Source organism: Aptenodytes forsteri, unplaced genomic scaffold (genome assembly GCF_000699145.1).
Source record: "Aptenodytes forsteri isolate BGI_AS27 unplaced genomic scaffold, ASM69914v1 Scaffold84, whole genome shotgun sequence".
Taxonomy (NCBI): Eukaryota; Metazoa; Chordata; class Aves; order Sphenisciformes; family Spheniscidae; genus Aptenodytes; species Aptenodytes forsteri.
In genome coordinates, this window is record NW_008795492.1 from 2,279,383 (window position 1) to 2,305,566 (window position 26,184).

Genomic DNA, 26,184 nt, shown 5'->3' on the forward strand with positions numbered 1-26,184 from the left:
TATTGCAGCAACAGCTACAAGTCTGGAGAGGGAGACACTGAAACAGAAACACACTCATAGCAGTCAAGGGCACATTTATGACTCCAGACCAATCTGCACAGGCAGGAGTAGTACTGGCATCAGCAAATCAGCCACACTAAATGCCAGAGACTGGAGCAACTGCTAAAAGCAAGAAAAATTTGGATGCTTTTTATACAACCTGGTAGGTTAATTTTACATGTAGTTCTGTTGCAAATGTTGATTATTATTTTATTGAATCTATATTTTGTGTTTGGTAGCGAATGGGTAAATTTAGAACATTTTGATCAATCCTTATGTGAACATTGTGTAGGGGTTACTGCTTCTGCTGTGTTATTAATCTTCATGTTAGCGTTATGTAAGGGGTTGTTGTGATAGTCGCTGAACCACGCTAACGCTACCTTTAAGTCTTTAGAGCGTGACCAGGCCACTTAGGCCTCATTGTATATGGGATGACTTATTTGACAACTTGACATGATAGATGGATGAGTATTGAGTTGACTTGACAGTAACATTTATCTTAAGGTAACCTAAAGTGAACTGTCCTCATTATAATACTAAAAAACACACACAGGTCAAGACGCCCCTTGCCCAGGTGAAGACCCTTTCCCTGCGCAAGCATACTAACGCGAGAGAATGACACAGCAGATATTATAAGTTTATGTAAATCACTAACCAATCATTGTAATTGGGAGTGTATTACCTTGTAATTGTTGTATATAAATGTAACGGTGATCTAACCTTAGGTGTGCTTGATTTGTGGAAATTCCACCTTGCACCCAGTGCTGCAATAAAGAATGCCTGCTTTCTAAAACTCTAAATTGAGTCTTAGAGAGTTCTTCATCTGCCGATTTACGGTAACAGTTCCAGTTACTTTGGAGAAGATTACACACTGTAGAGACAGTAAGGCATCCATTTCATGTAGCCACAGCTGAGAGCAGCAGCGCTGCACACTGCACTCCCCGTGGCTGAGCAGCTACTGCTGCCACCCTTGTCGCTGCTTTCTGCATCAAGTAAGATGCTGGAGAAGGGGGAGCTCACACCTCCCCTTCTGAGCCATCCCGAAGACTCACACGGGCAGCTTTCTGGAGTGGGGAGTTTTCCCACACACAGAAGACCGTGAAGCTGAGGATGGGAAAAGCAGCAGTACAGCACACAGACAGCAGGTAACCCTCAGGAATCCCCATGGGAGAGAAGGGCTGGGAGGCAATGGGGAGCAGACTCACAGCCAAACCTCAGAGGCTGGGTAGGAGGAGAGGCTTTCCCACCCTTGCAGAAGCAGGATGTATTCCAGCCAGAAAGCACCAATCCACAGTTTTCTATTTTGCTCCAGCTTAAGTGTTTTCAGGCTGCCAACATGCAGCTTCAGACATAAGGGACCCTCCCTTTTAAAGTGAGTGTGCAGATCCCCTCCAGCTAGCTCAGGTTGACTCACATCACAGATTACTCTGTTTATCCAAGAACCTGTGATTTTTAATAATATTTAGTGATCTTTTACACATCTGATAAATATTAATATTATCCCTGTGAACCAGACAAATAATGCTCCTATTTTTCACTTTTTACCATTGGCAGAAGATCACTCAACCAAAACTGAGAAAAAAATTTGCTGCAAATAGGCCAACCCAGTGATATAGCAATCTTCTCCAAATCAACAGGGTCATACTGAAGTTAAAAGTACCTTTTATTAGACAACTGCAGAGAAGCATGGCAAAAGATAAAGTACTGGCTCATTTTCCAAAAGAAGATTCAGTATTTAAACGGAAAAGTAAAGTAACTTAGTTTAACGTAAAGAACTTCAAAACCTACCATGCACTTGGAAAGGGGAGGAGACAAAGGCTGAAAGAACGAGCCTATTAAAGGAGGCAAATCTTTGTACAAGTTAACTTGTTAACTTCCTAGAAAGCACAGAGAAAGTTAATTTGTCTCAGGAAGTCTTGTAAACTGAAGACTGCAACAAGTCTGACTGTGCTCAAAGTAGCTATAGGAACACCTACAGAAAATGCACAGAAGTTAGCCGGATTCTGCTTCCATAAAATCTCTTCCTGCAGTGCTTTGCACAGTGGGAGACCCCACCCATACAGCACTTGCTGTTTACAGACAGTGTCCATCCAAACCAGCGTCCCAGTCTGCAAAATAACAACTGAGACATCAAGAGACCTTTCTAAGAGGAGAGCTAGCCTACAGCAGGGCATCCTGACCTTGAGCCTCAGCTCGACACATCACCCCCAAATCCAATTCCCCATCAGGGGCAGCTGGATGCATGAGAGGGAGCCAGGAGAAGATGCCACCTTGCACATCCAGGAAACAGACTCTGCTTGTTCACAGCCTCCAAGGGCAGTCTGTGATGCCCGCCTGGATAGTAGAGGGCAGCTTCAGAGAATAAGGCAGACCATCACAGCCCTCATACAAGGAACTTTTAGATGAACATCAGGAGCAGCCCCTTGCCAAAGGCAGCCATTCAACACCTCTTTAACACTTTGTGTTAAAGTGCAGCTAAATGTGGCACCATTTCTGTTTTGCCTGTGAGGGCATGTGAGGAGTAGACTAAAAAAATGCCTCTGCTTTCCCTCTAGGGGAATGGATGGGAACCAAGGGTTTTCCAAATGGAAGATGAAGGGAAAATGTGGGCTCAATCCCTTCCTTGTTCTGGAGAGCCTGCTCTGCAGCACTCAGCAGCAGGCATTTGCTATCGAACAGGCCTCAAGCACATGCCAACAACCTAACCCCAGTCAGCACAGTGCAAGCACCCCTCATACTTTTCAACATGAGCATATGGAGGAGTGTCAGGAAATCACCACAGGCAAACCGCTGAAGAAAACAGGCTGGAGGCAAGAGACTAAGTTCCCTTACTAAAAATCCATACTGCAACCATCTGCAGGTTTAAAAAAAAAAAAAAAAAAGAAGTCTAAAGTATATTCCTATATCTGTGCAGCTCTACAGCTGCTTTGTAAAGCAGAAGCAGGAGTCAGGGATGTCAGCTAGAAAAATGAGCTGCTTCTTCCTCCTCCCCATCCCCAAAGGAATTATCTGCATAAAGACGACACATCCTAATAAGCACAGGAAGGGTGTATAAACCCCAGCTGGCCTTTACTTGATCTCACAACCATCTGAATTTTGCTCTGAGAGAAATTTGATTCAGATACAGATCTGCTCCACATTTTCCTAAATTTTAAGAAAGAATGTGTGTTTAATCTCACAACCTTCAATGCCCTCAAGAAAGAAGCACCTCTACATATATCACAAGAAATAGTAATTTTTTAACTTTCCTTCCATTACTAATATTTTTCCTTTAATGTGACTCCCTTAACATCCCACACATCAGCTTATTCCAAGAGAATTTATTTGTAAGCTTACCGCTGTTCTCCATGCTTTGTTCAGCATTAGCATATGTACGAAGAAACTCAGCAAAAGCCCCATCTTGCTTCAGCAGCTCCTGGTAGGAGCCCATCTCAGAGATTTCTCCATCAGTCATTACCAGAATTGTATCCATTTGAGGCAGATAGTTGATTGCGTGGGTTACCAAAACCTTTGTCTAAATAGCAAAAGAAAAAAAAAGTTTCTCTAACAACATCTCACATTAGTAAATACAATGGTTGAACTACTGCTCTTGCTGCTTGAATTCTGTGTATAACACAGTAATAACTATGGACAGGTGTGCAGCAGTTTTAAGAAAAAATACTGTCCTTGTCTTTATTTTTTGCATCAAAGAATCTTGAATTACAGAAACCAGAGCACATTCCATTATAAAAACTCAGTGTTTTATAAAAGTCCTCTAAAAATCTCAGAAAAATCCTTTCATTTTTCAGATGTTTGAAACAAAAGTCTGAATATGCAACTTGACAAACTTGGAGTCATTTAAACTCAAAGAAAAACAAATCATTCTCTAGAGACAAGTATCTCATTATGACATACTTTATTTTTCAGGATTCCTTTTGGTCCAATAACTTTTTCAAAAATATGTTTCCCAACATGAGCGTCAACAGCTGATAAAGGATCATCAAATAAATAGACATCTGCATTACAGTAAACCGCCCGAGCAAGACTGACTCGCTGTTTCTGTCCTCCAGACAAGTTCACACCCTGGGGAAACAAGAAAATATGATCCTTTATTTACAGCTGAAAAGAGATGTCTTGCGACAGTTTGTGAAAGACAAGTCATAGGTGGTTTATGCAAATTAGAGAAATTTCAACATTGTATGAAACAGTTCTCCATCACGAATAATTTCGCTACCACAATAGCATAAGTAATCACAGTCAAAATCCTCTTGGAAGGAAGCACGTCTATTAAGTTCTCACTGTCAGTGAGGGGCTAGTAAAAAAAAAAGTGTTTGCTAGTCTCATAAAACAATTAACCCAGACTGACCTAACTCTGTACATTCAGAGGCTACTTTTCTTCTCAGCTGTATTTCTGCAGTGCTGCCTCTGATTTAATAAACAAACTCTGTTCACATTCTAAAATTTGGTTGGCCTGCTGACCAATAAGGAAGATAAAGCTGCACCCTTTACTGAATCTGGGGCTGCCAGTTGGCAGCTATACCCCACCTATAACTAGTCAGCAGGCAAAGCACATATCCCTACATATCCCCGTCTTTTGGAGAACATCAGCTTAGCAGAACAGCGAGCAGGTTATATACACATAACCTGCTGGCCACATGGTTAGGGAACACCCGGTCCTGCTCCCATAGCAGAGCACTACAACATCTGTGCAAGTTTCTAAATCCCACACCACAGATACTTTTGCAACCACGTGCCAGTTTTGGGGTGGTGGTTGTTTTTGTGGTTTGTTTTTTGGGTTTGCGGGGGTGGGGTGGGGCTTGGGGAGGTGGGTTGTTTGCTTGTTTTAAATGAAACTGAAGTGTTCAGAAGACTCTTCTCTTCCTGTTTCCATACATTTTTCTGCTCTATGACCATGGCAACTTAGAGACGATTAAAAACTGTCATTGCAAGATGCTTTTGCATTTGTAATTGAGGACAGGTTTCCTCCCCTTTGAGGCTTAAAGACAAGGAAAACATACTGTTCAAATTTGCGTCTTATTCTAGAGGATTTCTACTGTGAATGTTTTAAATTCAATACAACTTTAAGATAAAGTAGAATAGAAGTCATATGGCCTTAACTACAAGCAATAGCACTGTTATGGTAGAATGGGTATTTAAATACCTTTTCTCCTATTTCTGTTTTGTCCCCCGTAGGAAGAATCTCTATATCAGGCAGCAGTGCACAAGCCTCAATCACACGCTTGTACCGGCTCTCATTCATCTCCCTTCCAAAGATAATGTTATCTTCCAGAGTTGCATTTTGGACCCAGGCTTGCTGAGGAACGTAGGCTACTGAGCCCTGCAAGAAAAATAAAAGTTCCTTATTCAGTACTTTAGACTAAAAGTCTGCACACAAAGTCAAAGCACAGCAGGGCTTTGTGAGGCAGGCAGTGCTAATCACCTCACAAATTGCCTATGGTCATTTCAAAACTGCACGAAGTAGTTCTTGGGCTACTGCCTCCTCCAAAATGTTATTTTTATAATCCTCCCTACAACTGAATGTAACAAAGTGTGTTGGTGGAAAAATAAAGGACTTCAAACAAAATATGATTCTCTAACGTAAACTTGGAGAAAACATTTGTTTAGAGAATATGTTTGCACAATTACAGAATGTCAAGAGTTATTAGTTCTTTCATATAGTTATAAATTATGTTCTGCATAAAACAATTTAATCTGGAATGCAAGTGTTTCACAAATGCATCCCTGCAAAGAGATTTCTGCGCAAAGTAGGGGAAGTAGTTTTTATATAAAAGTCACTTCAAAGGAAGAGATTGAGCTAATGCAAAGTATTTTGCTTTGAAGATTAGTTCTGCCTTCTCTTTCTGCACAAATAATCAGTGATTCAGATCTCACCTACTTTTTTTCCAGAACAATTTTGGAGGTGACCAAATGTGCATTCTTTTAGAAGCAATGTATTTGCTTTGCTCTTAAAATAATTCTCTTACCATACATTAAAGCAGCAGCAAAATACAAAACAAGGGCTTTCTACTTATTTACTTGCTTCCAGGTCATTTTTCCTCTGTGAGCTCTGTGCAACTCTGATGTCTAAGAAAGTACAAACTACGACAGCAGCTTTTCCCATGTTTGGGTATCTGGGTGTACCCTCTCTCCATGTAATTCTCTGATGTCTGAGAAGGTATGAACCAATACTGCTCTTCCTCAGGCTGAAGTATGTATAATAGGGTCTCCCCGCCTCATACCTGGCTGCCAACAAGACTCACCAGAATACTTAGCTTTGAGACCTCCATCATTCTGTCTATTTGGCTAAATTTGAAACAAACAGATTTAGAAGTTGTTGGGTCGAGGCTTAACAGACAATTACACAGAGTGCAGGCTAAAGCATATACATGGCTTGCCAGGAAATCAGGCTAAAAAACGCATTCATTCGAAAGGCTGTCTCTTCCCCTCTTCACACCACTTGGAAATCTAGAATCCCTTTGGCAATACCCACAAATAGCTGAACAATTCTTCAGACACATCACACCTTGACAACCACATAGCCTTCCTTTTTGTCCATCTCCCCCAGTAATGCAGACAGCAATGAAGACTTTCCACAGCCAACTTGACCAACAACAGCTACCAAGGAGCCTTCAGGAACAGTGAAATTAATGCTGAAATAAAGTGCACATAATTCAGTGTCACTTGCTGGCACATCCCAGTAGTTAAACAGTCTATTGAACAGCCCATATAAAGCCAGATGCAATGTGAATACCCACTGCAAATGCTGACACAGCACAGAAACTTTAACTGTTTGAAAATGCAAACCTCTCATTCAGAAAGCACCCAGCCCTTCTTATACTTGTGACATAGCATCTTAATATGTAATAAGTCAAAAGGGGAAGAAAAAGAAAAAGCACTGTGACACAACCTGTCCAATATTTCTCTCAAATGTTCTGTGAACACAAATGTAAATATCAACGGATGCTTCCCAAACAACATCCTTGTCCCAAAGAATATGCAATTTAAGGCCCAAGAAAGAGCAGCCAAAATTGAGGAAGGGGACAGGGCACAGGGAAGACATGGCTTGTAGCTGCATCACCCAGTTACTTTGTTAGTCATACCATGTGCAAGGTTCTTCACTGGCATGGGAATCAAGGATGGCTACAGTTCAGTGAGAATAAGACTCTGAGGACATAGTGCAAAGATGAGGTACTATGGATAATTACGAGGGGCTAATCTGGCTGCATCCTCTAGATGCAGCTCATCCCATCTGCAGCACGTAGCAAGAGCTTGAAACCTCTGAGGCTTTCTCTCCTCCCATTATACCTCTTGCTACTCCCCTTTATGTATTCCATACATACAACATACTTTATAAATTCCTCTAGTTCATGAAGCCCCTGGTTTAAAAAAAAGATCTAGAACAAATGTTATTTGTTCTCCTGTTCCTTTAAGGCAACAAACTCTTCTGCATGTAGATTTTATAATTCAAATACAGATCATTTATGATGCAGCAACATTATGGAGCGGAACGAAGGGTACTAATTCTTACCTGTTCAGTGAAGGAGGATCATTTTTGGACCAGCTAAATGTCGCATTCTTTACAACAATGCTTCCTTCAGCTGACAAACAGAAAATTCATATTTATAAAAGTGCCAATACAAGCAGCTAAATTGTAAGCTCTGGATCATGCCGTAGAAGTCAGTCTAAGCACACATAGGCAGAGGTATAAAGCTACTTTTCCAGCAGAACAACCACCCCCTGCTTACCAAAAGCTTGTGTTGTGCTTTTACAGAATTTATCAAGACAGCAGAGGTTCTGAGGTTACATTTATTCTGTAACCAGGAGGTACATGAATGTCAACTATACAAAGACCCTGACTTACTCAGCTGAATCCTCCTTCATCCAGCAACTCCACTGCAGCACTGCAAAGTCAGTTCAAGAAACTAGCAGCCTTAATCTGACTTGTGCTTCAATGGAAGCATCAACTAAACTGCCTATTCCATGTGTGAAGCCACGTTGCTACAAGAATGATAGGGCAAAATAAATCAAACTACCAAATAAAATAACTTTGACCAAAAATACTGTTCAGTGAAATGTTGCATGGTACCAGCATCTGTAGATTTTTACAGCGACAACTCAAAATATTCCACTCCTAATTCAACCAAGTATGCAACAAATGCTTAGCCTAGGTAACTGTTTACATTAGTATGCAAATACAACCCATTACAGACAAAAAAAAACAAAAAAACAACAAAACCCCACACTAAAGATTTGTGAGTAATGTGTTCATGGTTATCAGCTGAGAAAGGGGAACAGATAGTCCCAAAAGGAAGATGGAGAGAAAAAAAAAAATACAGCAGATGACTGCTTACTGGAAAGCCAGGTGACTAAAATGATACAGAGCTCACCTAACTGCATGAGAGGGAGTGATGGGGATTTCACTATCTTTGTAAAAAGGAAGTAAGAAAAATCATTTAGAAATGACTGATGTAGTTAAAGTCAAGTTTTGTTTTGCAAGAAAAAGGGCATTAGTTTTTCACTAAAGCTGCCTTCATGCTTATCTATCTCCTCAACGGCTCTATATAACGGGACCGGCAACACTGGATACAGTGGGAGTGACACTGGGAGTAACACCCTTTGCACAAAACAGAAAGTAAAGGCATTTGCCAGAACAGGGACTTATCCTTTCTCCTTCAAGTGTGCTGAAGTGTTACATGATTGTTCTTCTCCAAAATGCTGCATTTTGGCACAGCATTAATGATCATTCTGTTAACTGCCTACAAATTTCAAATGGCTACACTTAAAACAGTCTAACAAGTAATTTTTAAAGTGACCACCTGTGTCTGGATGCAACCATTCTGTAGCTTGGACACAGGAGTTGGGGAGAGGAAAGAAATTACCTGAGAAGGGGGTAGAAACTTTATATGATTTTCATTTTACAAACTCCCTTCTCTGCTTTCCGGCTAAAATTTATCAGTGAAATCCACCAAAATGCAGTAAATTTGTTACAGAAAGCAAAAGAAACACTGCAAAGCCACCCAAAACCTGCACACACTGATTTTCAACAGGAAAAGAAACTCACCCTCTGCGATGGGACCCCTAATTATGCTGTCTGGATCTAACTCTTCATGAGACAGGAACACCCTAAGGCGCTTCAAGGAGACGCTGGCCTGCATGGGAAAGGGATGCAAAACTATTTTATACTCTGCTCATTATATTTAAGAGCTTGTTGTTTTGCACCACATATACATTACATCATTATTATGCACTCCTAATCCTTCCTTAAATCCATTGCATGGTTTCTTGGATAGTCATCAAACTACTTCCCAAACCACGAGAAATACGGTTGATTTCAGGAACACCCATCCACCATAACTGGGATTGATAATTTTGCTTGCACAGCACTTAACACACAGGAGATACAAAGCTCCCTTTCTGAGGTGGCTGAATTTCACCAGTGGACATTCTCTAAGCACAGGAATGTAATCTTTCCACCCAGTGGCTACTTCTGCGCAGAAACACCTGTTAATGACTGAAGTCTTACTTCTACTATGCTGCTGATAACCATAGGAAGCATGTTCAATGGAAACCTGAGGATGTTGAATAATGCTAGGGAAACAAATGCCTTCTGAGCATCCAAGATGTTGTTCTTGTCTATTGTGACGTACACAGCAAACGTGGACAAGGCAACCTGAAACAAAGTGTAATGGTTACAGTTAGGGTAACATTTTTTAAAGCCACTAACTCAGAAGTCACACAGTCTGACAATTGGAATTAGAGCTCTACAAATCAGAGAAAGAGTAATGTTCTGGTAACTTCCCTGTTCCTGATAACACTTTTTGCAAAACAAACATTTGATTTAAATCTATTGTTGTAAAAAGAAGTTGATGGCTCCTCTTGGAAAGGTGTCAAGTGCTCACTTTCTTCACATAGCAAGGGTGAAATCACAAATGTCCCAGGCTATTTGTGATCACACTGCAGGACAAGGGAAGGAGAGGAATGATCAATAGTCTTTCTTGCTGCTCTTTCAGTTTTAAGGCACTCCCCACGGTACCAGATGCTGGATCAGTAAGACGTATAGACAGAAAAGTTAGAAACGCCCCAATGCTAACCCATTTTATATTTTGTAGAGACTACCACAACCCTAGATTTCCAAGTACAGCCCACTTTATCATGGACAGATTGTTTTCCAAGAAACTTGAAATGTTACTGCATTACAAAGATGAAGCCTTATAGTACCTAAACAGTTCACAAAAGAAAAGCTTAAGATCCATGCTGAACAAGAAAATGACATTGAACCATTGTTATCACCACTCATAAGTTATAAAAATAATTCAAAAAATCCAGACACTGACTTACATTTTTAAAAAATGTGTTGATTGAATTATCATAAAGTTAAAAGTATATTAAGTAAAACCAAATGTTCACTTTCAGATTTATTCCCTTCATAGTGTTTTCTTCTATGGTAACAATACTCATACCTCAGTATATCACAAGATCCAGCAACTCTTTCCCACTGACTGCCACTTAAAACAAAAAATCAAGGTAGGCTAACCTTTGGGCATTCCCCTTCCCACAAGACTTGACACAATTAGCTCAAATGCCTAAGGAACAGTCTCATCTAAGCACAGCATCCATTGAAGACATTAGTATTTCTGTTAAAAATCTGACTGCTGTGAAGACACGTATTGTTCTTCGTATGGTGGCTGACTCAGCTGTGCCTGGTACAGTAGCTTGTTTGTACAATCCTCAGTTTGGACAACCATATCCCAGGGAGAAAGCCCTCCCACAGAGATCAAAAACAAGACAGGGTCCAAAGAATAACCTCACAAGCAGCATGTCTGCACTCTTGTGTTACCAGCAATTAGTCTGAAATACACCCTTATCAGCACACATAGCAGTAGGGGAGGTACTGCAAAATGAAGTTTCCTAACACCATTATTAAACAATGTTTTAAAGAGCCCTGGCCATGGAAACAGGAGAAGGAGTAGAAGAAATAAAGAGTTTTGCATGTCAAAAGTGCTTTCAAGTAGGCACTTGCAATAATTTTTTAATCAGAAGTTCAGAAGAACATATAGGAAAGAACAAAAATCTGAGAAACAGGATGTTAAACTGCAGCCTTGCACTTCGGGCTGTACCGATTCTGCCCCAGTGGCAAACCCCCTAAGATGCAGGACCATTGCCACACATTTACAATGTGTGCTGAAACAGAGCTACTCATTAGGTGAATTTGTCTTCTCAGACTCCACAGAACAGCATTAAGGAGTCCACCTGCAGAGTTTTATTTAGAAAATCCATTTAATAATGTATTTATATTAAAACCATCTCAGACTTCTTTTAGAAAAGCATTCACTTAAGAATGCAGCTGATGTTTCCTACTCAGGGCACTGCTTCTTCTGCCTTTCATCATGACCAAAACATAATGTAAACACTAAAAATGTTTGCGGAGAAGGAATCTGAGACTGGAAAGTACACTTAAACACCTTCAACTGGAACAGCACATATTTTATCCTAATGTAGTCATGGCTTTTTTTTGTTTCTGCAGACAAGAGCAATGGCCCCTTGTTCTAATAGGGTCTGAAGCAATTTTGATGTGATCTCACCCTTCTCTCCCTTTCATTAGTTTAAATGTAAGCTAACCACAAACACAGTGGGGATGTTTCCCATATCAAGAATTTTTTTTTTTTTAAATAAGAATTTGAAGCAATCCCAGGGTACGCAATGGCTTTACCTCTCCACATTGTTCTTAAATAGATGCTGGGAGAACCCAGGCCAGAGGTACACCTGGTGCACAATGTCCCATTCGATCAAGGACTCTTACCTAAGGACCTGCTGCTCACCAAAAGATGCTGAAATAAGGGAAGTTTTACTCTGTCAGCCACAGCTACCACCTGGAGGGTGGTGTGCGCATTAGTAACCTCTTCTAAATCTGACAGTACTTTAATCTTGGGTTTCTCAAGTACACCACCAAAAATAGAAGGGGATGCAGAGGAGGTTTTTATTTTTAAATACTTCGGCCATTAACTTCTAGAATACATCCAACTTGGATGTTACTAAGTTTCAAAGAAAACAGTAGTGCCTTTTCATAGAGAAGTAGGGACGTAAGTGTTCAGTTTCCCACCGCTGCGGAGGGCATTCTGACTCTTCCACTCATTAAAAAACAAAACCAAAACAAGTTCTCAAGCGCTGCCTTGGAAAGCATGATCCCAAAAAGGAGAGCAGACTTCTAGATTTGTTTCACTTACCAAAAAAGGAGCACAAACCCAAGTGAAGGTTGCCATTGCAGCAAGGTAAGCAGATTTTTTTAGGACTTTGAGTTCTTTCTGTCTGATCTCTAATACCTTCTCTCTGAAGGCTAATTCCCAAGCATAAAGTTTCAGAACTTTAATCCCATTGAGAATTTCATTCATCAGCTTAATTCTGTTGTCTTTGCTCTTCATTTGAGCCACCTAAAAACAACATTGCAAAAAATAATTAGCAGAGCACAATACTTGGCAGAGCCACAAAGTTCTGAGCTTTGTATTTTGCAATGGCAAAATTTACCTCCTTATCATCAAAAGCTTACTAGCTTCCCAAGCGGGAAATCTGAGATGCTATCTGAACAAACAAATATGCAGAATTAACAAGATGTTTTAAATCAATTAAAAGAATGCTTCACGCAACTAAAAAGCCAAACCAAGATCAAAACAATTGTGGCACTGGTTTAAGTGGGATTAACCCTGCATCAGGAAGCCCTGGGACTAGGTACAATATGCAGTTAAAAAATAAGCCATTATAATCAAGCTTCAGTGATGTGCAGTTTGCATCTAACCTTAGGCCAAACTTGGTTTTGCTTCATTTTCAGCACTATCAATGGCTTTCAGATGGTGCACTAAGGCAAAAAGCTTTCCATTCAGCCATAAGAAGAGAGTCCATTCTTCAGAAGTTTCCATCTTCATAAAGTATTTTAATGAGGGCAGTGCAAAGCTGAAATGATGTTCTGACTCAGCACTAGGCAGAGTCAGTAGACTGCACCAGTACAGCTATCCCATACAGCTGTTACCAGCGGCAGTGTGGCTGTGACAGGCTAGATATTCCCTACTTCTCCCATGTAGGAACCAAATGCTGTGGTATATTTTGATGAACATAGATTTATTTAAATGAAATCTTTTAGCTCGATCTCCTCTGACATTCAGTTAGTACCAGAAAGCACATGGTGGGGCTGTTGGAAGTAGTTTTTGCAATAGAAAACATGAGAGTTTGAGTCTACGTTTACTTATGTGCACTCTCTGTAACAAACTGATCCCCTCTAAATAAAATTGACTAGGGATCAAGAACAGCCAACAACTAAGACTTCTCCCTCCTCATCCCTCCAGGGAGAAAAAAAAGAAAAAAAAACAAACAAACCACACACACCCAACACTGCAACCATTGTCCTGGAAATGTGAATATTTCACTCATTAAGGTTCATTAGGCAGACAGTAGTTTATGTTTGCACTTTAGTTCTTAGGCAGCAAGTTAAAAACTAAACTAATTCCAATCCAATCGTCAGGCATTTCATGAAGCTAGCTAACCTGCTACCTTGGTCTTTACTACTGCAAAGTTTTTAGACCATTATGTACAGATACACTGTAAGGCTGAAAAATACCTGAGTTTGTTTATTCTGCACACACACCACCTCTGTCCTTTCTTTCCCTTCCCTTTTTTTAGCCAACAACAGACTTCTCCCTCCTCATCCCTCCAGGGAGAAAAAAAAGAAAAAAAAACAAACAAACCACACACACCCAACACTGCAACCATTGTCCTGGAAATGTGAATATTTCACTCATTAAGGTTCATTAGGCAGACAGTAGTTTATGTTTGCACTTTAGTTCTTAGGCAGCAAGTTAAAAACTAAACTAATTCCAATCCAATCGTCAGGCATTTCATGAAGCTAGCTAACCTGCTACCTTGGTCTTTACTACTGCAAAGTTTTTAGACCATTATGTACAGATACACTGTAAGGCTGAAAAATACCTGAGTTTGTTTATTCTGCACACACACCACCTCTGTCCTTTCTTTCCCTTCCCTTTTTTTAAGGGATAAATAGAGGGAGGGGAAAAAAATTTAGAAGGACAAACCTCAGGAACAAGTCAAAGAACAGAACATGTTTCTTAAAAGCACTCTGTCGCATATATAAAGGTTCTAACCTGGTAGGTTTTTGTCTTCATTGCCATCACAGCATTTATCGGAACCAGAAGGATCATGACAGCCACACCTGCCAGCACTGAAGGACCTAAATTCTGAAAAGCACTTAATTGTAAACATTTGTTCAAACTCATTTTTAAAAAACTTGGGTCAAACCACTGCATATGCTAGAGAAAAGCATTCTGAAATAGCTTTTCAATCTCTTCTTCCCTTTTCAAGAAGAGCTTGGGGGAAGAAGAGAAGGATCAAGTAGGGGTTTGGGTTGATGTTTATGTGCTTTGATTTTTGAAACAAACACACATATATGGCCCCCGTATAGAGGTATATATAGATATAGATCAATCTATATATATATATTTCTATCTATACACACATACAGAGATCTTTTAATATTTTCCAGTTTTTGCTCGTTTGTCTGTTCTTCTGAAGTAGACCCCCATGCAGGGAGTTACTGACTTCTTGGGGAACTTCATTACCTTTCTGATTGACAGTGAGAATCAGGAAGAGTCAGCCTGGTGACTCTCTGGACTAGAAATAGCAAACATCTGATACGGTGACTCTCAGAGTGCAGAACCAAGACCACTTTTCTTTAAATCAAGTGAAAAGTGAGATACTATAGGCACTGCAGTCCCCTAAAAGATAGTAGCTCCCATCTGCATCCTCCCCACATGCACCCAGATGTGCAAATTAAGAACCTCCTGCCTTCCTTCCTGACAGCAGTGACAAAGCAGCTCTGAACGGCTTCTAAACAAACACCATTTTCTCCACACTGCTGTAAACCCTCCAGTGGTCTGAACAGCTGTCTGTAGTCATGACCATAGGAAGCAGCACATTGCCAAAGTCAAAACAGGAAACAACACACAATACTCACCTGCCACAGCAAGTACAGTGCTAATATCACCTGGAGAGGTGCAGACCAAATCATGTTTATATATGTAGCCAAGTCCATGAATCTCTGAGCATCCACAGACATTAGATTCACAATCTCACCCACAGTAGAAGTCTTTCTAGCAGAATTTGTGATAACGAGTGCCTAGGTGCAGATTAAAAATAAAAAACAATTAAGGCAACATGAAGGAAGACTTAGTCATTTGCATCTTCTCCACAGAATTCAATTGCTTTACAGAGCTTCATCTTTAAAATTACAGCAATCCTTTTCCTGCTTCATATTCTGTTTACCCTGCACATCTTACAAAATGCAAATTGTATAGTTTGAAGCAAGCAGCTGGGTTTAAACTAATAGAGAATTAAAGACAACAAGCAGTCTTTGGGGTTAGGGTTGGTTGGTGGCTTTATTACTTGGGGAGAGGTATTGTTTGCTTGTTATGTTTTTTAGTGTAAGAAGCGGAATCTTCACTTCTTGTCACACATTTTTCTCAGAGCAATTGGTCCACAGCTGTCTAAAATGTTCCAGCTTATGAACTGGTGGCTTATGACGAGGTGGCACTGCTGCTAAGTCCCAAATGAAGCTGTAAGTGTAGATGCATCTTAATTTCTGCACAAACTGAAGCAGTTTCACACCCCTAGTCTAACTGAGACAAGGTTTCTTCTTTGGCAGTGAGAAGAAGAAGGTGCCTGAACTTTAACTAGTAAATTAGAAAACTGCTCAATCTTAAAGGCTTTTATTTATAAATTAGATACTCTCTTATTTCTGTTAAGAGTTAGGAATCAGCCTACCAGAGTCTCCTAACTACTTTTAATTATTCAGGCTTAAGCGATACATTTGCACAGTCACTGAGAGGTACTGTCATATATTTAAAGAAAAACCTACCTTTCGATAAATTACACCAACAATAGCTGTTTTGAGCCTCATTCCAGTTACAAAGCAAATATGAAAATACTGGTGAAGAATCAGTGTCTGAAGACAGGCACAAACAAACAGCAGCCCTGTATAAAAGTAGCCTTGCCAGTTTGGGGCAGCTTTGTTATTTACGAAGTTGATTAGCAATCTGTGGAGAGAGGAATTAGTTCTCTTGATATATGCAAATCAAAATGAAATGTCAGGGTTACAACTTTAGATTATTCCAAACATTATATGGGTCGTGCAAGCACCCAAAGTACCAAACTTAGATAAAACACTTAAGCAAACTTCTTAGAAACTGGAGATTGTTTTATACTAGCACACATCACTCCCTCCTCCTAACAATGTACTACTTTAAAACATGAAGTATCACATACCTTACATGTACAGCATTCTCTTGGAGCTACACTAAACAGTCTCATATTCCCTCCAGCTAAAATACAACCGCGTACAGTTGTTTTACTTCTTCTCACCTTAAAGCAATACAACTCCTCCTACCCCCTCAGCTCTCTGTTGCTTCACATACTGTGACTTGTAGTCCCACAATCATTACAGGTTAGAATTAAATAAACTCTCCTGCTATTGTTGATTATGTTCCTGCCTGGCCTTCCTAGTGTTGGAAAGGAACACAAAAAGTCAAACATTTAATGCATGATGTTATAATTTGAAAACAAACGGACCAAAATCATCTGTGTGCATGGTCTCTAACTTGCATGACAACTCTTCCCCACTGAACCAGCTGAAGGCAAAGCAGCTTGGTGAGTGAAATACCAGTGTGTTTTAAATTCTGTCCACATACTTTTAATACAATAATGAAGTATATAGGTCTTACTTCAGAATTTCTGGGCCTGCAAACATCAAGAGATCATGTGCAGCTTTAAACAGGAAGCTCATGAGAAAATATGGTCCAAAGGTTTTATATAACACCTTGAATAAAGATGCTTCAGAGCTCTTCTGAGATGGTTTTATAATCAAAGCTTCAGCCTCTTCTGTCACATCAGCATGTGAATCGCTTGGGTTTTGCTGCTTTTTGGGCGAGTATAACATGTTTAATGGTTGCCTGAAATAAGAGTAGGTATATAACGTAGCCTTTATTCAAGCATAAAGCCAACTGGAAAAATGCACAGTATACAAATGAGTTTGTGAGCTGTTCACTGCCCTTCTTAATAGTTTAACTGGGTTTTACTGTCAAACATCATCTTAATCATACAACCATAGCTAAATGAACTGGCCGTTCAGACATAGTCTTCTTTGTAGGGATAGGTAACATTCCTGTTGAATCTCTCCTATAGGCCTGCCCTGGGGAATGAGGAATAGGGCCATAACCTATGTTAAACTTAAAGAGCAAAGGACATTACTATTCTAGAACCCAGTATGCTGAACTTTAATCAAAATGAAGGCCTCACTGTACCACTGGAGTTAAAAGACTGCAGTCAGATTTATGCCACGTCATCCCCAATGGACTGAACACATTCATTTCATACATCTGACTTATGCCAAACTATATACTTCCAAACTTCTGAGGACAAGCTGTATGTAAAAATACACTGTGTAAACAAGCAAGCAATTTTCCTTCAATGAAAAGGTACTTCTATTTGCTTCAGTAAAGGATGATGAAAGTCGGATGGAAACTGCAGGCATGCAGTCTTTCTAATTTTAGTCATCTGGCTTAGATGCTCAGGCTCCCTATATAGTCAAAGGAAAGAAATAAGCTTCTCGCTTTTACACCCTGAACTGCCCTCCTGAGGCTTCACTAACTACAGAGGGAGCCCAAGCTCCTAAATTACGTGACTGAAGTTTGTGTGAAAATATTCCCCCCCCAGGGAAAAACCACACATCAAAAGTAACAATAATCAGCTTCGGATCATGAAAACTTGATGCAGCCCTTCCTAAAGACGACACACAACACCCTACTTGGTTCCTATGCTGTATGCACTTAAGGACAAATACCGAGCTGCCACTTGGGCCTTACAAAAGCAGGCTTGATAACAGATGACAAACACCTCTAAGTAGAGGCTGAGTAGCTTGAGCTTTTGAACCTCCACACCTTGGAAGAACTGCCAACCAGGATAATTGAACTTACCTCTTGGTCTTTGCCCACTCTTTTGCCCAGTTTCTAGCCAAACCTGGCACTATCTCCTCCGATTTGTCCTCTTTATTTAATGACCACAAATCCTTGGCTTCCAAAGGTCTCCGATAACCCTGAACCATCAACCTGTAATAGAAAGAATCAGCACTATACATTTAAGAACACTAGAGGGATGTGTGTGTGTGTATATATATATGCCATAAGACAGTGGCCCTTACATCCAGCCCCAAAACAGAGCCAGCTCTTCACAAAAATGCACGCAAGAGGCAGTACCCGTAGCAACACAGGTCCAGATGCTAAAACATACATCCTCCTGTCTCTACTGTGAGAATTAGACACCAAAACATCTAAGGATCCAGGATATGCCACTGAATTCAAATTTCAGGGAAAATAAAAGAAAGGATGAAGTGATCTCATCTAAAAATCAGCCAGGCAATTAATATTCCCATGCCTACCAAGTTTCAAAATTTTTACTAGCCTTTAATTTACAAAGCAATTCCTTTCATCTAGCTTTCTGTTGGAACTCTGGCCAAGTACCAACCACAACTATATACCAATATTATTTTACATGTTTCTGTGTTTAAAATCACAAAAACATGTGTTGTGATCAAATCATATAGCATAACTAAAACCAAATTAATTAAAAAAAAAAAAAGAACCTACTGGACAAAAAGAGCTAACAGTTTTGAATGCCTTAGTTTCTAAATTAAGCAGATAAAAAAGCTTCTACCTTCTTATATTTCCCAAAGAATTTTTTTTTATTATATTCTTTCAGCAAACATACTAAATATATACTGGCAAAATTTAAAATTATAAAGACCCTACAAAGGAAGTAAAAAAGACTAATCACTAATCAATTTATCTACAAAACAACCAACCAAAACAACCAGAATTATTATTGCATGATTATTGCTAATTTAACTCTGAAAGCAGGATCCTAAAATGCCATCTAGCTTTAACTGGTGCTTTATGCATCATCTTGATCTTACCCAGTGATCCACCAGAATGTGATTCTGGAGAGGAAAGAAGCACTGAACTCTGGACATGGATTCTGAAGGACAGAAAAAGAAATCAATCCGCATACAAAGTGACTGATACAGGGCCAAAAGAAACAAACCAAGCAGAAAAGATGCTTTTGAAATTCCTTTTGTTTACAGTATTTTTTTCACATTACTAAACTTGTCATTTACCCTGTTGAGAGCTTGTTCAGAAAACACAAGCACAGCTTCGGGGCTGTCAGCAGACTAGACCACTGGGACACAGGAATAGCAGTGCTCCGTATCAACAATGCAACAAATAGTTGAGGGAATTTTATAAGATAGTACAGGCCAGACAATCTCTCAAGATGTCATGATCAGTGCCTACCTATATCAATGCAAGGTATGTTACCATAAGAGCATAAATGTTAATTGGGTAGAGTTAGTCATAAATGAAGAATTCAGTTCTTCTGTTCTAGCAGTTAAGTGCTGTGACTCCATCAAAACAGTTGCACAAATAAAAAAAAAAAATTGTAAACTCCATAAAAGCATCCCAAAACAGCCCCTAAAAACCCTGCATCTCATTCGTCAATAAGCATGGGAAACTTAAGTATCCATAAAGGTATGCAGCTAGCTTGTGTTCTACATCCAGCACAATGGCTGTCTTTTTTAACTACTCTTCAGGTTAACATCCTCCCCTAATCTGGTTGAATTAAAACAGCAGAAAGGAAGGCTGGAAGAATTTCAAAGGCACTACAGGTGATTTACTTGCCGAATTCCAGTGCAGATTTCTCTCTTCCCTCTTCCACTGCTCTGTACAGCATCTAAAGAATGCTAAAACCAGCCATTCCTTTGGCACACAAACCACTAGGGTTTTATCATCAACTATAATTGGAGCAACTCAGGTATTTCCATCTACAAAAGTCACCAAACATCATTAGAGTACTGCAATTAAAACAGCCAGGGCCAAGTGTTTCCAAGATCTGCATTTTTCAACTCATGTTTGTGTAACCTGGCTTCTCCACTAAACTATATTGAAGTGTGTTGTAATCAAGCTACACAAAACAGACTCCTGCATTTCCTCTTCACACGACAACTTTTTTTGCAACTTTGTAGGGAACAGTATGTATGAGACAGACACTTTTTTTGAAAGGGGATAAGAGTTCCGCATTTCCAAAGTATTTAAACACTTGCAACGAAATGATTGCAAGCAAATCCAACACCATCACGTAATGAATAAATAAAAGTTTTTAAACTCAGAAAAAGGCAGGGGGGGGGGGGGGGGGGGGCAGCACTTTCAGCCCTCAGCCACACCAAGATTCCTGACAGACAGATTTCTACTTCAGCAAATATAGGGAATACTTTCAACTTCAACAAAATTTCAAAATATTCTGAACTTTACATAAAATGCTGTATCACTTTTTTCCTTTATACTTTTTGTAATCTACTTGCAGGCGGAAACTCTAAATTCAAGAGTCCACTAGCTTTTGTACTACCGAAAACTGATTTAAAACATTAAAACATATTCGATTACTGTTAAAAAAATACTATTTTTGATAAAATTAAATAGTTATCACACAAAGAACTATTAATCCTACTAACATTCATGCCATATAGAATGAAGACAACAAGCTGTAACAAGTCTGGACTTATGTAATGTAAACAAAGTGAAAACAAGAGACAAAACACATTGTTTGACATCAGCATCTACATCATAGAAATTTCACTGTGTTTTTTTGGCTTAAGTAACATATAATAAGATTTTACTTAAGACTTACAAACATTTCTGGTTTGGAAATGCTTGGCAGAAGGGAATAAAGCAGAATTTAAGACTGACTAACATGACTTGCTTTGTTCTTTTCCCCATCATAACATTCAACAAACACACCACTCATGAAAAAAGAAGGTTAAAATTTGAAGTCTGCCCTATTTCCTAGAGACACTCAGAACACAAAACCAAACCACTGTGGTCTCAAAGCACCTTGTAATTATTGTAGCCATGATCAAAGCAGAAAAGAAGGTTTCCATAAATCCACAGTATCCTGTCAAATACATTTCATCCCTGAATGAGATGAAAAGAACCCAAAGATGAAGAGGATCCAAAGACTCAGCAGTATACTCTTCCCTCCAGGCATATACACACAGACTGTCTGCCAGTGGTAATGCAGAGCACCACTGGCACGCTGGATATCGATGGAGAAGGTAACTGTGGAATGCAGTAAGTGCAACTGATTACAGAGCTTTTCCACATTTACAAAGGCAACATTTATTTCACACACACACAGACTTCACATCTTCCTTCGTCAGTCAGTGCCACCTAACATCCATCAAACCAGAATTACACCTTATAAAAAAAATACAGAACTGAGGTTTCTAAACTTGGCATATCCAAACTCCAGGCAGTGACAGGTGTCACTCCACTGTGACTCAGAAGGTCTCACCTGGGGCTAAGCAAGCAGTATAATGATCCAGCATCCCTTGGTTCACTTTAGATCCATGCCATATAGCCAGCACGTATAATTAAGAACACATGCAAAAACGATCATGTCTAGACAAAATTAAATTTCTACATCCAGACCACCCTCTAACATTAACTGCTCTTGCAATTGAGCTCGTTAAATTTTTGCTTGACAGAAGAGAGGTAAACATGGAAATAAAATGCATCTATCCAGATTCACAAGTTTTCCAGGTGTAGATTCTTCCCCACCTTCAATAGGAAGGGAATATACATCCTACTGCCTACTAAACAGCATCAGATGACTAGGAGGACAGCATTTCAAATCAGTATTTCCCACCAATTGCCAGAAGCACTACCAAATATAAATTCACATGACAACCTTCAGGAATGACTGAAACAGTATTTTTGCTCTTTCTCTTAAATACAGCCCACCCTGTTTTGCATGTTATGATCTTCATCTTCTGCATCACCAACTAAAGAGCAGAAAGAACACTCTATTGCAAACCAGTCAACAAGATTTGAATTATTTGGCATCTGGGAGACTATGGCCCTGTAACTCATTGTACAGAATATTACACATATGATACTCAGCACTCAGTACAGACTGAACACTTACAGGATCATTTACTGTTTCAGAAAACAAAGGTGGTCGTTCTGGAAAACAACACAGGATGAGCTGCACAAATAACAGGATAAAATAGATGCAGAAGGTGACATAACGAAATGCATCCACTTCAGCACCCTACAAAGGAAGGTAACATTCCAATTAGAAGGCTTGAGGAATTTCTTTAAAACAACATTACTATTAAACATAAAACAGCTCCTTATTATAAATTCTACAAGCTACATAAATATTACACTACCCACGCCCATGCAAATTAAAGTCAATGTCTATTTTGGTAAAGGGAAGGTAAAGAGAGGGGGGAAGAGATGAAAGATACCATTTATTTTTAATCAATCACTGCCATAAACACACAAGCATGAACTTCTTCTGTAGAGAAGTTCTCTTTAAGATACGGTTTGTACCAACACAGAATGCCCCAATTTGAAGTCAAGGTATTCTTTAGAGGAGCAAGGCATTTATGCACTGGGTAGTAAGGAGTTTTCAAAGCGAATTTGTTAATTAGTATGCAAACAGAAAATAAGAATTAGAGGAGCAGAATTTAGATTACAGTTTGTTGCGTTGTGCTCAAATTCCAGAGGTTCTTCCATTTTTTAGACTGGGACTGATACATAAAGCATAATCCACAGAAATCAAAGCACAGGGACAGATGGACACACACCCACCAGTAAAATCCCACTCCCAACAGCTAAAGACAAAAGTTGGCTGAAAGTTCTCAAAATTCACAACATGGCTTAAAGGTTTCAAGAAATAAAAGTGATATGCCATTTTCAGGCAGCTCCACAATTAATCTGATATTTGAGGTGGCCTTACTATAAAGCAGACTGACATAAAAATATTTCACTTGTACACTTCCGTCTCAGCAGATGAGACCACACTACCATCAAACCAAGTGTTTCAGGAAATCCACCGTATAATCAACAGGAAGATGACGTAAACTCCCAGAACAGTTTCATATCAAAGATTATACACTTTTATTGTACTCAAGCAGACACATCATCCCCTTTCTGGAACAGCTAGCAGAATTTTCTTGGCAACTGTTGCTACAGTTAAGATCACTATGAATTTCACTAGCATTTCAAAACAAGGGCCATTAAGTCTTGCTTGCTTTGCTTCTATAACCCAAGGAATGAAGGTACACTGAATGGATCATTAACTGACTCGACTGGCATAATTAGCAAGCAACTACTCTATTACTGAAGCATTTGGGATTATTTTCAACTGCATGAGGCTAGCAATCACTTACCGTATTTAAAGCATGTATTATTTTGGATCTAAAAACGACTGCGGCACATGATAATGAGATGAGCCAGAAAATTGTCATTACACCCGAAGACTGGACTCCTTTTATTCTTTCATATTGTATTAAAAATGTGGCAAGCAACTGTGGACAAATAAGATAAAAATATATTCACAAGCTTGAAGTTTTACAACACGTTATACACATATACAAGGTACTGTGTTAAAGTGTGCCTACTTAACATTTCAAATCCAGTATCTCCCAGACATTCTAACAGCCAGAGATTTTAAGTGTAATTCAAAAATACGTTTAAATAGGAAATTCTCTGGAGCAGTAAAGGTAAGAAGTGGACAAAAAAGGGAAAAAGAGTATGTATTATACTGAAGTAAGTGACCACATACACAAAAGCACTGTCAAAAGCTGCCTGTCTTTATTTCTTTACTTTTCTGGTTCTACGTCACAAATCAACATGCAATTATAGTGACACTATATCCTTTCCAAGTATTTCCTGACTAATTCTTTTTAAAATAAAAAGATTTCTTTCCATATAAGCCACAATGCCAAACAACGCTGACCAAATATTACTCTGTTTCTGCATTTTGTGTGTTTTCAGAGTCCTTTAGGAAGCTGGTACAACTTAGTAATCTCACTTGACTGCTGCAACATGCATTTTCAATCAGCCTGACAAAAGCTTGACAATTGCATTATTAAATGACCACAAACTATTTAACAGCTCTTGCATCTCTCAGTATGTTTCAGGGCTGTTGGGTTTTTTTGGTTTGGTTTTTTTTGTTGTTGTTATTGCTGTTGTGGTTGTGACCCATCCCATCCGCCCCTTGAGCATCATGTTTAATCACTACCATTCCAAGTCTGTGATAAATGTAAGGCAACTGACAATAAACGAATAGCAAGGCATCTTCCTTGAAATGCAGGCTGCAGATACTGGTGTGAAAGTAGACAATACTTGCGCATCTAGGTAGAAAGTGTTAGCTGGGGACACCTGTGTGCCTCGTGGCATTTAAGACTTTCCATCATGCCATCAAATGTAACAAAGAAAACATGCACTAAAGAATGTTACTTGCAAGAGTTCGTAATAAGATACTTAATAATGCAATGCCTTCGACAGTCTTTTACCAAGTTCAGTGTGATTTGTATTATCTAGGTTTAACCAGTACTCTCGACTTGATTCCTCCAAATCAACATGCAATTATAGTGACACTATATCCTTTCCAAGTATTTCCTGACTAACCCCAACACCCCAAATGCTTGAGTCAAGCTATTAAATGAATGGTAGCTCAAGCCTATCAAAAGGCAAGACAACTAGCACTGGCTTGTGTGCTGACATGCAATGCACTGAGCACAGCTGGGCTGGGTGGTTTTTTCTTTTTTTTTATTGAAAGAAAGCAGACATTTCAGAGTCGTCATTTCACAGTTCAACTGCAGACTAAGTCTGTATGTAAAGATTGTAGCTTAAAGAATTACAACACTCTGAATAATACTAAGATGCGTGTTACTGCTTAAGGCTTTGCATGAACAAAGGCCGTAACAGAAGAACTTACCATTGTTATACCCAATACTGTAGGCCTAATGAGAAAAAATGGAGCTCGAAAAATATTTTGACTTCTTTCCCAGAAAGAGTAGAAAAGGTCTGCCCAGCAGACTATCCACAGTATTAAGCCCAAAGCCTGCAATACAAAAGTGTATTTCATATATCAGTTCACACAGATTAGGCAGCACGATATATACATGAACACTAGATGTTATGTGTTAGTAGAAGAGGAGTCATAAACAGATCATCTCTTTTGGGCAATTCTACAACATGCACAAAAGAAGAGTAATTTGGCTTTACCTATTGGATCCCTACTAGAAGAAAAAAGTTTACTAATTTTTAGTATCATATAATTCAGTGTATTATGAAGCAGAAAGCTGGTAAATCCCACTCCAGAATAACAGATTGCAGAGACAAAAACTCTCTAATACACCATGCTATTATAGTCCTTCTTAAAACTTTTCACTTATTCTACAGGGGAAAAAAAAAAGTAAGAAAACATTAAGTACCTATTTCACAACAGAAGCGGAATAGAACACCTGCAGCAGCTCTAGAAATCTATGCTGTGTAACTTAAGAAGCTGACAGGGTAATAAATTATTTTTATTATTGAAATAAAGGCCTCAAGATTGAGTTGCCTTAAAATACTGGTCTTACAAAGGATTTGCATGCTTTTTTTGCTATGTCAGAGTAAATTTCAGAAAGCCTACTGATAAAAGGGCAATGGAAACACATAAGGCTTGGAAATGAAACACAAGTAGAACAAGTAAGTTACAGTTGAAGTATGCACACAGGCCAAGATTGATGCTCAACAAAAATAGTGTGCTAAAACAGCTGAAAATAGATTCAAACTTCCAGATAAGCTTAATAAGTTCTGATTTTAAAAAGTTACGTACCGTTTTGGCTTTGTTGAGGTTTGACATTTGTATGTACCCCCTGTCATGACAACGAAGGTATAGGAAGTACACTGGGAAGCAGACCCACAGGTACATACAAGGAATCCAGACCAGGACTGTGTTCTGAAAGCACTGGGTGAAGTCTGGATTTTCTGTGTGCCATGTCAGATTCCAATCCTGGGGAGAGAAAACAGACTGAGTTAAAGAAAAAGCAAACACAGAACTTCAGTATTTAAAAAAAGAAATAGCCACTGTCTGCTTTAACTCTGCATCTCTTCTTGTGCATTTATTTATACTTGTATTAAACTGGCTCCATTCTGTGATGTATCTGATTTTATTGCACTTCTTGCAACTCAGAAGTTTTAAACCTTCACAATTAGTGAAGTGACA

At 39.2% G+C, this 26,184-nt stretch overlaps 1 protein-coding gene across 2 annotated transcripts in view; it reads right to left on the reverse strand.

Moving 5' to 3' along the window:
* Nucleotides 1-25,966, reverse strand: part of LOC103900911 (multidrug resistance-associated protein 1) — a 44,661-nt gene extending 18,695 nt beyond the window's left edge. For both annotated transcript variants that reach the window (XM_019472678.1, XM_019472677.1), the window contains exons 1-18: nucleotides 25,795-25,966; nucleotides 24,910-25,035; nucleotides 23,357-23,494; nucleotides 22,105-22,230; nucleotides 19,043-19,104; nucleotides 18,048-18,179; nucleotides 16,797-17,024; nucleotides 15,935-16,112; nucleotides 15,035-15,196; nucleotides 14,166-14,258; nucleotides 12,243-12,446; nucleotides 9,542-9,688; nucleotides 9,080-9,167; nucleotides 7,547-7,616; nucleotides 6,542-6,668; nucleotides 5,180-5,356; nucleotides 3,934-4,101; nucleotides 3,376-3,553 (exon numbers count right to left, since the gene is read on the reverse strand). In XM_019472678.1, coding sequence (XP_019328223.1) covers nucleotides 3,376-3,553; nucleotides 3,934-4,101; nucleotides 5,180-5,356; nucleotides 6,542-6,668; nucleotides 7,547-7,616; nucleotides 9,080-9,167; nucleotides 9,542-9,688; nucleotides 12,243-12,446; nucleotides 14,166-14,258; nucleotides 15,035-15,196; nucleotides 15,935-16,112; nucleotides 16,797-17,024; nucleotides 18,048-18,179; nucleotides 19,043-19,104; nucleotides 22,105-22,230; nucleotides 23,357-23,494; nucleotides 24,910-25,035; nucleotides 25,795-25,890 — 2,500 coding nt within the window. In that variant the 5' untranslated portion in view covers nucleotides 25,891-25,966. The remainder of the gene's footprint in view (nucleotides 1-3,375; nucleotides 3,554-3,933; nucleotides 4,102-5,179; nucleotides 5,357-6,541; nucleotides 6,669-7,546; nucleotides 7,617-9,079; nucleotides 9,168-9,541; nucleotides 9,689-12,242; nucleotides 12,447-14,165; nucleotides 14,259-15,034; nucleotides 15,197-15,934; nucleotides 16,113-16,796; nucleotides 17,025-18,047; nucleotides 18,180-19,042; nucleotides 19,105-22,104; nucleotides 22,231-23,356; nucleotides 23,495-24,909; nucleotides 25,036-25,794) is intronic.
* Between the last annotated feature and the right edge of the window lie 218 nt (nucleotides 25,967-26,184).